This window comes from Bos taurus, chromosome 17 (assembly GCF_002263795.3).
Source record: "Bos taurus isolate L1 Dominette 01449 registration number 42190680 breed Hereford chromosome 17, ARS-UCD2.0, whole genome shotgun sequence".
NCBI classification, from domain to species: Eukaryota; Metazoa; Chordata; class Mammalia; order Artiodactyla; family Bovidae; genus Bos; species Bos taurus.
The window spans coordinates 4,048,744-4,061,291 of record NC_037344.1 but is presented as its reverse complement, the minus strand read 5'-3'; the positions used below and the strand labels follow the sequence as shown (position 1 = coordinate 4,061,291).

The window sequence follows — 12,548 nt, the reverse complement described above, 5'->3', positions numbered from 1 at the left end:
CCACCAAACTTGGAAAGCGTGCCCCCCAGCCCTCAGGGCATGCATTCTGAGCAGAGCTGGCACCGGTATTTCGTCATTTGCCAGAGAGAGGGGTGGAGGCCGAGAGAGAGCACCTGTGGTTTCAGTTTCAGTGTGTGCCGGTTGTTCTGAGACTAAGACCTGTGCCCTTTAAAAAAAAAAAAAAAGTCTTTATTGAATATGTTACAGTATTGCTTCTGTCTTTTTTATGTTTTGGTTTTTTGGCCATGAGGCAAAAAACTCTGACCAGGGATTGAACCCACACCCCCTGCGTTAAAAGGTGGAGCCCTCACCACTGGACCTAAGCTCCACGGGCAGAGGTTGCCTGTCCAGAGGGGAATCGGAGGTGGAGCCACCTGCGCCTGCCACCTCCTCTCTTGGGAAGCGACTCCGAGAGGCTTGCAGTGGCCGTGCGTCTGTCCCCTGCCTGCTGCAGGGAGCCCGTGTTGCAGGCATTCCTCTGCAGAGTGGAGCCCCTGCTCTGTTTCAGGATGGAGTGGCGGGTGGGGAGTACTTTGAGACCTGTGCCTGATGTGGGATGTGGTTTCCCCACCTCTCACAGAGAGTCCTGGAATCTGCTCTGTGGGAAGGTGTTTCCTTTTCATCCTGCTGGTTTCGGGTGGAGCTTGTTTGCAGCAGACTCCTGACGGGGAACTGTGGTTGACATTCTGGGGGCTGGGGGCCCAGTGGGGGGTTAGCACCTGGGCCCCAGTCCTGTGCCCCCTCCTCCGGCTTGTGCGCCTGCCATCCTTTGCCCTCAGGCTGTGCTGGTTTATTCCTGTCCCCTCTTCCGTCAGCGAGGCTCGGATGAGTTTCTGTTTAACCAGCTGCTTTTGCTGGTGCCTTGTCCCTCCCACTTGTAAGCTCCTGCTGTGTGCTGTAATTGGTGCAACCCCACTGCCCCCTTTCAACCTTTTCCTTCTTGTTTGGTCTAGAGGTAGTTTTTCCTCGAGATGTTCCTCTAGATATTTTCTTGTGAGTTCTCCCAAAGCATGAGAGGTACAGTTGCTAGGTTCTGGGTCTGCTGAGTTTGTGTCTCTTCCCCACACTGGGTGCTCGTCTGTTGGCGACGCCTTCCCAGTGGACCAACGTTGAATACAGGGCTGGGGTCAGTCTGGCTGGTTCTCCCTGGCTCCCTTGAATGGGTCTCCTCGATGCTTTGCCTTCTGTCAGACTGAGCCCTGATTCCATCAACTTTGGAAGCGCGTTCCCTCAGGGCACAGGCCTCTTCCTGCCGTCTCCCTGCCTCGCTGCCTTCCCGGTTTCTGTAGTCCTCGGCAGAGCTGTCTCCGTCTTTAGAGATGTACATGGGTCCTCAGTTGTCTCACTGCGGGTCTGTACCCGGCTTTAGAAGTGTGTTTCCCCAAAGCTCCTAGAATTGAGTCTGTTGCCTTTTGAAGGAGCAGTTCCAGTCCTCTGAGATCTTGCTTGTCTTCCTTGAGTAGGAGAGTTTTGGTGGGTTTTTAAAGCTCAAGCAAGCGCAAAGATGCAGCTCCATCACTTGAGTCGACTCCAGGCTGTCCCTGGCTGCCCGCTGAGCCGGGCAGCGTGATCTCCTTTTCTGTTGTACCTTGTCTAGTCATTCCCAAAGGTGTCAGCCTGTCTCAGAGGGCAGCCCTCTCTCCCTCCTGCTTCATCAGTCTGCCATCCTCTTTTTGTTGTAGTTACTCTTGTCCTGATGGGAAGACGAGAATGTTTCTCTAACCGCTCTGATTTCTGGAGTGAGCCTGACCGTTCCAAGGACAGCCCTTAGCGGTTGCCTTCTTCACGCATGCAGTGCTTTTGTTACGTTGCTTCTCTGCCCCAAGCCCAGATGACAGCATGTCTCTTTAATAAGAATACCCTTATTGCTTCTTTAGGTATTGTAAGAGCTGCTACCCCTGGATAAATCTACCTCTTTGGATCTTGAAAATCGGAAGTGGCAGTTGGCATTTAGACGGTTGTCAGCTGTGGGGCCAGTGAGTTAGAGAGGAATTCTTGAGTCTGCGGACCAACCGCATGAAAGTAAACAGACCCTTTCACAGTTCTGACTCCTGGCCTGAAGATAATGCATAAGAAGGAACAGAATTTGGAGCAGCCTGTCCATACTGCCTGCCTGGTGTTGGACTCAGCGCAGCTCCCTTCGTGTTCTGGAAGCTCTCTCTATCTTGACGAGAGCCCTGACTCTGGGATACCTTTTTGTTTTGTTTCCCCCGCCTTTTTTCCTGTGGTAACCCCCGATTTGCTTACCATTTTAGCCGTTTTTAAGTGTACACTTCAGTGGCGTGAATTACACTCACATTGCTGTGTGGCTACCACCCCCATCCACCCCCAGAACTTCTTTGTCCACCCAGACTGAAACCCTGCCCCCGTTAAGCAGCGATTCCTCCTTAGTCCCTTGTAAACCTTATTCTACTTTCTGTCCCGAATTTGACTGTCCTGTGTTCCCGCATATGTGGACTCGTACAGCATTTGTCCTTCCGGGATTTCCGTGGAGGTCAGTGGTTGAACTCTGCACTCCATTGCATGGGGGTACAGGTTCGATCCCTGGTCAGGCAGCTGTGATCCTTAATGTTGTGTGGTGCAGCACCCCCAAAAAAGGATTTTAAATTGTAATAAAATATACATAATCTAAGCTAAGCTAAGTCACTTCAGTCGTGTCCGAATCTGTGCGACCCCATAGACGGCAGCCCACCAGGCTCCCCCGTCCCTGGGATTCTCCAGGCAAGATCACTGGAGTGGGTTACCATTTCCTTCTCCAATAAGAGTTGTTTTAAAGGTTTGTCCATTTGTGACTGGCCTTTTTCATTTAGCACAGGTGTCTTCAAGGGTTAGCCATGTGGTAGCAGGTGTCAGAATTCCCTCCCCTGTTGACTGAATAATACTCCCTTCTGTGTATATCCCGTGTTCAGCTGTCTGTGGGTTTTGGGCTGTCTCCATCTGGCTACTGTGGATAATGCTGCTGTGAGTCTAGGTGTAGAAATACCTGCTGGAGCGCCTGCCGTCACTTCCGGGCGTGCACCCAGGAGCGGATCCCCTGGACCATGCTGAGGTTCCGCGTTTACTTTTTTGAGGAACCACCATGCTGTCTCCCACGGAGACGCCCTTTCTTTCACAGCCCCCTCTGTGCCGTGCCTACTTGGGTCAGAGCCGTGTGGTGTTGCTCCTGCACTCGTGCAGGGCCGGGGCCCCCGCTCAAGGACGGGCCAGGCCTTCAGGGCTCCCTTACCTTTGCTTATGGCCCGGCATCAGCCAGTTGTATAAAATAGCTGCTTGCCGTCGGGTTGAGCCGCCGTGACCCACTGCGGTGGAAGCCCACTGAGGCCCTGAAGCTGCCAGCCCGGCTGTGGTAGCTCAAGCCAGCTGCCGGCTGTAGAGGCTAGGAACGTTGCACAGGGCAGGCCGCTGCCACTTGGTCCCACTGGACATCTTCGTAGTCAGTGTTAGCTTGCTCTCCACACTGCGTTTAGTCTTTCATGATTCCTGGCACATTTCAGGGGTTGGGGGAGGGGGAGGTGGAGTACAGTGGATGACTTCTCTCTCTTTTCTTGAGCTCTGAACCAATTATGAGGTAAGACAAGAAGAATTTGGAGCGTTTAAGGGGAAAAAAAAGTCCCTTGGAAACCAAAGGTTTGGGGGAGAGGAGTTTCTTTTCTAACAACTTAAAAAAAAAAATCATTTATTTGGCTTCACTGGGTCTTGGTTGCAGCTGACAGGCTTAGATGCCCTGAGGCTTGTGGGATCGAACACGCGTCCCCTGCGTTGCAAGATGGGTTCTTAACCGCTGGACCACCAGGGAAGTCCCCCCTTCTAACAACTTGGATGTGGAGAAAATACTTTCTAGAAGCATTTAAGTTACTTGTGGGATTTCATTAATGGAATGCATTAATTGTGAATAAACAAGCAAATGCTCCCTTTGAGGGTCTGTTTGGTGTGCTGTGATTGGCATGTGTCTCATTTAACGCTGCTGACACGTCCATGAGCCCATTACCTCTGCTTTATGCAAGAGAAAGCTGAGTCCTGGAAAAGGCTCGTAGAGAACATCCCCAAGGTTTCATGTCTGGGGTTTCATCCTGAATCTGTGTTGACTGCAAAGTCACTTGGCCGCACTGCCTTTTCTAAAACGATGTGGGTAAGGGAAAATATGTACGTGTGCTGAACTCTTTTCCCTTAAAATAAATAAATAAACTCATTTCAGCCAGTTCTTAGGATTTTACAGATACTTTAGTGAGTGGGCCTGGCAACATAAGTAAATTCTGTTTCAGTGGTTACATATGTGAAAACCAGGTTAGTGGTAGTGGTGAGGGCTGGTTAATATCAGGGTAAGTTAACCCTCAGCACCTGTTGGTGAGTCAGCTGAGCCTGTCTGCTGCATAGGAGACGCTAACTTAGGACTGCGGTTAAAGAGTGTGAGCGCTGTGTAGAAGGGACCAGGAAAGTACTCATTTTATACAAAATCATTTCCTGTATGGAATGTGTTTCACGTAGCACCATGTGGGTGGGCCACTGGCTGGAATGATCGGTCACATGACTTACGTGGGCTCTGTGTTCCAAAGGCACATGTGGGCAGAAGAGATTTACCTGGATAAGACCTCTAGGGTTTAGCATTCAGAATTGTGAAAGGGGGACTTCCCTGGTCGTCCAGTGGCTAAAGCTCCGGGCCCTCAGTGCAGGGCACCCAGGTTTGATCCCCGATCAGGGAGCTAGATCCCACACGCCGCAACTCAGCGTTCATGCACTGCAAATGAAGATCCTGCGTGGTGCCACTGAGACGGGCACAACCACACAAGTAAACGTGTTTAAAGAGAGTCAGCACGTGTGAGAAAAACCGTGAAAGGGAATCTACTAAGTAATTGGGTAATCTAAGTAATTCTTTCATATTTCATGCATTATATTCTTTAAATGAGAAGTTTTCATGTGTGATCATTAATGGAAACATCATAATTTCAAGTCTCTTGTTCATTCTGAGTTAATGCATTATAGACTCTTCTATACTTTTGTCAGGATATGGTTTGTTCTTGTCAATGAAAATCATCTCAAATGACTTAGAACTTTCAGCCCATCATTTTCTTTCTTGTTTGATTGCACACAGCCCCCCAGAATCACCCTGTGCCCCTGCCTGGTACACAAAGACCAGTTTTTTAAGCAAGTAGAGGGAGGTAATTTTTTTCTCTTTTATCTCATTACCTAAGTTTAGACTACTTCTCCACAAAACCTTAGAAATACATGCCATACAAAAGGCATCTTAACAGGGCTGTTTTCTTGACAGTTACATTCTCTGTTGGTATAGTTTTCTAAGACATGTTTTCATGTTGAAGAATTTTTAGGCTTGCAAGTACCTGAGAAATAAACATGACCTGTTCAGATTTACGTGGAAAAAATACTGATGACTTAATAAAAGAACTGCTTTTATTTTCTCCCCTGTTTTTCCACTAGCTAACCTTTGGGGACCTTTGATAAGTCATTTAAGCCCTGCAGACTGCATCTTTTCCCACCATACACTTATGTGAAAACTGCTGAGGAGTTATTGTTTCTTTCAGCTGTCAAATTTATGAACTAATTTGTTAAAATAATGTGGGAGGTTTCAAAAGAAAAGTAGGCTTTTGTTTTTCTTTTATAACCTGCCCAGGCACACTTGTGCCTAAGCGGTCCAAACAAATGTGCTCAGCTGGGGTTCTTTCAGAGGGAATTTATTATCCCAGTGTGCCAGTGGCTGCCCCACGTGGCGCGTGTTTTGGTTGTACTTTCCCTTTTTAAGTCAAGAGTGCAGTACTTTTGTTCTTTTGGGAAAGAGACGTGAACGTTTAAATTTCTCTTTGAGAAAAGTCTGCATCTTCAAGGGCAGTTTGGAGGTGCTGGCACTCCCCCTTGTGGGGTTCTGAAATATGTTGTGCAGCAAATAAAACGACATAATTTATTTTGTTGTTTCCAACTGATAGAAGAATCTTATTTAACATGGTAAATTATAAATTCATTCATCCAAAAATTTACCAAGAATGACAAAATAGTGGGCTCTAAAATCACATCAAATCACTGTGTAGGTAGGATTTTTAATCATGTTCAAAGTCATAATTTTGGACTTTTAACTTTATTTCAACCTGTGAAGAAATATTTTAGGCAAGAAAATTGCCTTGTCAGATTAAGACCTATAGTTAAAATGTTGTAGGTTAATTAAACAAAACCCAACCTAGTCGTAAATGTGTTGATATGGGTTTCTCTTTAAACTTTTTTTGGGGAAAGTTTCAGATCAGAAGCACATGCCAAATATCAGGTTCCGATGCACACTTCTATTTTAGAGCCATTGTTTATCTTTAGTTTCTTGCCCCTAGCAGGCTTGCACCTTTCAAGTGAGCATTTGTGACACTTCTCTTCCAACATCAGCTGTCTACTGTGTGCTGATTAAGTGGTAGACACTATGGTAAAAGCATCAGACAGGGTGCTTACGGTCTGCTGGGGAAGGCAGACCTTGAACAGGTTGCTATAGCGTCATGACCTATGGCCTGAGTGTGAGTGCTGGCGTTTACCCCCGTGGTGCTGTCAAGGACCACCTCCCTAAGAGTAGTGTTTCTGCTGGGACATGAAGGATGAATCAGATTCAGTTAGGTGGAGCGGAGGATGGATTGGGAATGAGAGTTCAAGGCAGAGAAACAGCATGTTCAGAGGTTGACGGCAAAATGGAGCAGAAGGTAGATGAAGCTGAAGCATAAGCACGGAGGTAGAGAAGAGGCAGGTGCCCGGGTTTTTGGTGCAGTAAAGGACGTGGGGCTTTGGCTGAGCAGGCAGTCTTGGCTGGGTTCTGAGCAGGTAGTGATGTGACTTGGTTTGTGTGTTAGTAAACTCATTCCTGATGCATTGTGGACAGTGCAGAGGAGAGAACAGGTAGACACGCGGAGACGGGGAGGGAGTTGCTGTGCCAGCCTGCTGCCCCCTCCTTCCTCCCACCAGGGCAGAGGTCCGTCAGCTTTTTCTGTAAATGCCCAGAGAGGCGTTCGTTTTGGGTTTGTAGGCTGTTGACTCTACTGTGCCGTCTTTGCCTGAAGGCAGCCATAGGCAGTTTGCGAAAGAGACAGCATGGCCATGTTCCAACAGGACTTTATCTGCACACAGGCTGGCTTTGGGCCATGAGCACAGTGTGCTGACCTTATCCTTAGGGTGTTTGTTAGGAATGAAGGGAAGTGAACACATCCAGGGGCTGCAGAAGACGGCCGCTCAGTACGCCTGGGTCTGGGTTGTTGGGGGAGGCTGAGTGAGAAGGCACGGGGAGGTTGCTTTCCAGGTTTCTGGCTTAAACAGTGCTATGAGGAGTGGCGTGCAGACGCGGCCCCCGGCAGGGGCTGTGTGGGAGGGTGCAGGGGGCACCCAGACACTGGCTGCACTGTGTGTGAGCAGGGACGCCTGCACCAATGAGATAGCGTGGGTGGCTTCGGCGTGTCAGGCGAGAGGGCAGGGTCACCCCTCTTGTCGGGCGAGAGAGCAGGGGACAGACGGAGTCTGCAGTGACTGTAACATCTGTGCCAGAGGCAGCAGAGCCAGCGGACGCGCCAAAGAGGACGAGAGACACCAGGAGACGGCCAAGTGGGGAGCAGGGTCAGGCAGAAGAGGGGTTTCTATTGGGTTGGGATACACGGGGTCACTTGTAGCTCGACTAACAGTTTCAAGGAGTAGGTGGGCTTTCTTTGTTTATGTTTTTGATGTGAGACTTGGCTCACAGAATTAAAAATCTAGCTCTTCCTTGAGATTTGAGGTTCAGTTTACAAATGATATTACTGTTTAAATCTAACTGATATGAGCAGTTACTTTTTAAAAATTAATTTATTTTAATCGGAGGCTAATTACTTTACAACATTGTGGTGGTTTTCGCCGTACACTGACATGAATCAGCCACAGGTGCACATGTGTCCCCCATCCTGAACCCCCTCCCACCTCCCTCCCCACCCCATTCCTCTGGGTTGTCCCAGAGCACCGGCTTTGAGTGCCGAGTTTCATGCATGGAACTTGCACTGGTCATCTGTTTCCCATACGGTAATATACATGTTTCAGTGCTATTCTCTCAGATCATCCCACCCTCACCTTCTCCCACATAGTCCAAAAGTCTGTTCTTTACATCTGTGTCTCTTTTGTTGTCTTGCATATAGGGTCATTGTTACCATCTTTCTAAATTCCATATATATGTGTTAACATACTGTATTGGTGTTTCTCTTGAGCAATTACTTTTTAAAAGAGCCTTGGCTAAACGTTTGGTCCGATTTACAACCTTGGTTAAGTGAAAGTGAAAGCCGCTCAGTCATGTCCGAGTCTTTGCCACCCTGTGGACTACAGTGGACCCCATAGATACAGTCCATGGAATTCTCCAGGCCAGAATACTGGAGTGGGTAGCCTTTCCCTTCTCCAGGGGATCTTCCCAACCCAGGGATCGAACCCAGGTCTTCTGCATTGCAGGTGGATTCTTTACCAGCTGAGCCACAAGGGAAGCCCAGCTTGGTTAAACCCCTTAACTATTTTTACCACACTTTAAAGTGTAATATGCCATGGTCCCTCAGTGTCTGCAGCGGGTGGGATCCAGGAGCCCCCCAGGGACCACACTCCCAAGAATGCTGATGTTCCTTCCAGTCTGCTTCCACGGAACTGAGGATCAGCTAGCTATGTTTTATTCTTGTTTTGTACATTAATTGCTGAATGACAGTTGAGGTAGTTAAAGATGTATTTTTATATAATATACTTAGATATTCTTATAAATCTAACAAATTAAACATAATTGTGGTGATTCTGCTTAAAATGAAATCCTCCTGGAGTGAATTGACATGTACCCACAGGTGAGTCAGCCAAGGATGTAGGGAATACCTTCATGCCTTGCTGAGATTTTCTCGTGTTCTGACTGAGACTGCCAAGCCACGTGCCACCTTTATAATTACTATGCCAGACGTGTCAGACTCAAGAAAAGAGGGAGTCCTTGAGATGGACGTGCTGCACTGCCTGACGTTGCTGTGTGCTCGCTGTTGCTTCCCCCTCCCTCCCACCCAGATGGCCACGTGCCTGGATTGACTTTGCATTTCCTCGGTATCATCCCATGTGTTAAGATCTTTGAACTTTATGACATTCTGCAGTCTTTTCATATACTTTTGTTTCTTCCATCCACCTCTCTTCCACCTCTTAAAAATTATAGCCAGTTGAATGGTGGACCTTCTCCTATGGTTTTGTCGCAGCATCTAAGTTCACTCTACTGATGAGAGCCAGGCATCAGAACCATTAATTGGCTCTGCAGATGGTGACTGCAGCCATGAAATTAAAAGACGCTTGCCCCTTGAAAGAAAAGCTATGACCAACCTAGACAGCATATTAAAAAGCAGAGACATTACTTTACCAACAAAGGTCTGTCTAGTCAAAGCTGTGTTTTTCCCAATAGTATGGATGTGAGAGTTGGACTATAAAGAAAGCTGAGCACCAAAGAATTGATGCTTTTGAACTGTGGTGTTGGAGAAGACTCTTGAGAGTCTCTTGGACTGCAAGGAGATCCAGCCAGTCAATCCTAAAAGAAATCAGTCCTGCGTGTACATTGGAAGGACTGATGCTGAAGCTCCAATACTTTGGCCACCTGATGCGAAGAACTGACTCATTTGAAAAGACTGTGATGCTGGGAAAGACTGAAGGTGGGAGGAGAAGGGGACAACAGAAGATGAGATGATTGGATGGCATCACCGACTTGATGGACATGAGTTTGAGTAGGCTCTGGGAGTTGGTGATGGACAGGGAGGCCTGGCATGCTGCAGTCCATGGGGTCGCAAAGAGTCGGACACGACTAAGCGACTGAGCTGAGTGAACCTACTTTCAAATAAGGGCAGGCTCCTGTGTTGGAGCAGAATGTTCAAAAAATATAAGAAATGCCAAGCGACAGTGTTCCTGTGTATATTTAGAACATATTTATCTGCTTATTGCCATAACAGGAATTTTCGTGTTGCCCATGGGAGAGCTTGTGATTTCCATTAGATGTAAGCTCAGTGACAGAAGAGATTTTTCTGTTTTATTCACTATTGTATTCCCAGCAAATAGAATTTTGCCTAACATTTAGCAGAGGCTCAAATACATGTTGAATGAATAAAATGAATGAAGAAATCTAATTTCTGATTAAGTGATAGATTATTTACTATTGATAGTAGATTGAGACTTTTGCTTCCTTGTAATTTCTTTCTCTCCTTTTTCTTCTTTTAGGCGGAAACCACTAATTCTAGCCTCTTGCAGGTGCAACTGGAATGCAGTTTACATAATAAAGTGTGTCAGCGACTAAAGGTAAAATTAAAAATTTAGTGTTTTCTTCCTGCCTGCCTTCCTGCCTCTTTGTTTAGAAATAAAAAATAAAACAGCATGTTTATTTGCAGAATTGCATATGCTTTTCCCCTAAGTGCTTTTCACCCCTAAAATTTGAAATAAAAAAATTCAGTTGATTTTTCGAGTTTTTCCTTTTTTTCCATCCCTCCGATCTCAGAGTTGTTATGTGGAATCGGATGACGTTTTACGGCTACAGATGAGCATAATTGTAACAATGGAAAACACCTCAAAAGAATTTGAAGAAAACACACAAGATTTGTTAGATCATCTCTCTATTATTTATGTAGCTACAGATAAATCTGAGAGCTCAGGTATGGCAGACTCTTTAAACTTTTCTGGTAAAATATATTTTGGTTCACCTGCATCATCTTTCTGTATCATTTACTTAGAGATCGCAGATTGCATTGTTGCAATCCCAGACAAAGAGATTTTGCTTTCATTATTAATACACTGCAGTAGTAACTAGTTTTCCATCTGCATCTGCTCGTAAGCATGTATTATTTTAAAGTAAATTAAGTGGCACCAGCAAACCATTCTGTGTTTTCCCGAGGAATAATTTTCTTGACATTTTGAAGATGGTGAACAAATTAAATGGGCACTACAGTCTAATATAAATATTTACACAGTATTTTAAGTCTTGTGTCTTGGTTCTGTTTTATGATTTGCAGAAGCTCAATTGACCAAGTCATGGTGCTTGTATTTTTCATGGTTGATGGTGTGTTCCTGGTATGGCTGGATCCTGGATGCCTGACAACTTAGAGTAGTGTGAATTTCAGTGTTCCTGTCTTTGAATTTTACCTTTGAAATTGTGCGTCCTACTTGCCAAGAATAACCTTGTTTATCAGTTTAAGTTTCTGAGAGATTTTGTAGAGGACATAGGATCCATGAATTTTACCATGTCAGCTTTGCCATTGGTTATCAATACTGTTCTGGTACCGAAATACAGTTTTACATTGGCCGTCTTAATTGTTGGTCAAACATGGTTTACTTTCCCGTCCTCAGAATCGATTACATATGTCATGGGTCAGCAGGAGAGCTTTCTTGTCCTGGGGTTCTGAGTTTCTGTCGGTTCCCAGGATGGCCAGGTGGGCATCAGTGTAGGGAAGACTCCTACAGCGTGGGCAGCGTTTCTGTTGGTGAAGATTAAAGGGAAGCCTGCATCCTGAGATCCAGGGTTTTATTTTTTCCGAGTGTGGTTGTCCAGTAAGGAAGTGAGGGGCTGTCTGGTCAGTAGGAGACCTCAGCTTTATTGGAAGCAGTCCAGTTGGTTAGTTTCATCTAGGGAGCAGGAGTGTGACCCTACACTCAGACTTTTTCTCCTAGTACTTCATCATTAGAGAGTCAGTGTTGACAGGTCAGTCTTTTTGCCAGAGTCCTTTGTCTTGTGACTTCAAAGAATACCCACCAGAAAACAGCTCCTCATTTCAATTTTAGTGTTGGAAGATGAATTGCATTTTTTAATAGAAATGCGTTCTGTGATGCTTTAACTTCAGTATGAAAATGTGAGAATGAGATGGCCCTTTATTTTAATCTCATTACTTTGATTCTTTTGAACAGACGATTCAGCAGTGAATATGTATATATTACATTCAGGAAACAGCCTTATATGGATACAGGTAATTTTAAATACTTGTGTAAAGTATAGTTTAAACTTACAAGTGTATATTTAATTACAGAACATGAGGATTTTTGAGAGAACACTTGTCTCTGTTATCTTTTGCTTCCATTGAAACGCATTTTCCCTTGCTCGAGCCCATATTTGGGTGAAGGTTGTCAGCACCCCTTCGTGCTATTACAGAATAGCACGTGTCATTACCCTTCTACTGAACAGTTGCTCTCTGTGCCAGTCTGAGCTTCTCAGCCGTTTTGACAGGGTTGATTCAACCTGGATCAGCCTCCACCCCGCTAAGAGCAGTATTGCGGATTGTTTTTTTTACAGGATGTACGTCATTTCTCCCAGAGAGATGTCCTGTCTCTGCAGTTTGAACCGGTACTCCTACCTACTTCCACAACGAACTTTACAAAAATTGCTTCTTTTACTTGCAAAGGTACAGATTTTTAAAATGCTGGAGACTGTCTTTGTTTTCGTCATTTAGTCGTTATGACACTAGTTCTTTCTGTGATGACTCAGCTACAGCCTAGGCAAGGCTTTTGAAGCCAGTGGGCTTCATTTCAGTTCCACAGCCTTGACAGTTCTGAGAGGTAACCTGATGGAAGAAGTAGTGGTG

At 45.9% G+C, this 12,548-nt stretch overlaps 1 protein-coding gene across 4 annotated transcripts in view; it reads left to right on the top strand.

Annotated features, from left to right (window-relative positions):
- TMEM131L (transmembrane 131 like) overlaps positions 1 to 12,548 on the top strand; it is a 175,298-nt gene that overhangs the window by 109,819 nt on the left and 52,931 nt on the right. For all 4 annotated transcript variants that reach the window (NM_001076803.1, XM_059875904.1, XM_059875903.1 and 1 more), the window contains 4 exon segments: positions 10,204 to 10,281; positions 10,478 to 10,631; positions 11,878 to 11,936; positions 12,260 to 12,368. In NM_001076803.1, the coding sequence (NP_001070271.2) occupies positions 10,204 to 10,281; positions 10,478 to 10,631; positions 11,878 to 11,936; positions 12,260 to 12,368 (400 nt within the window).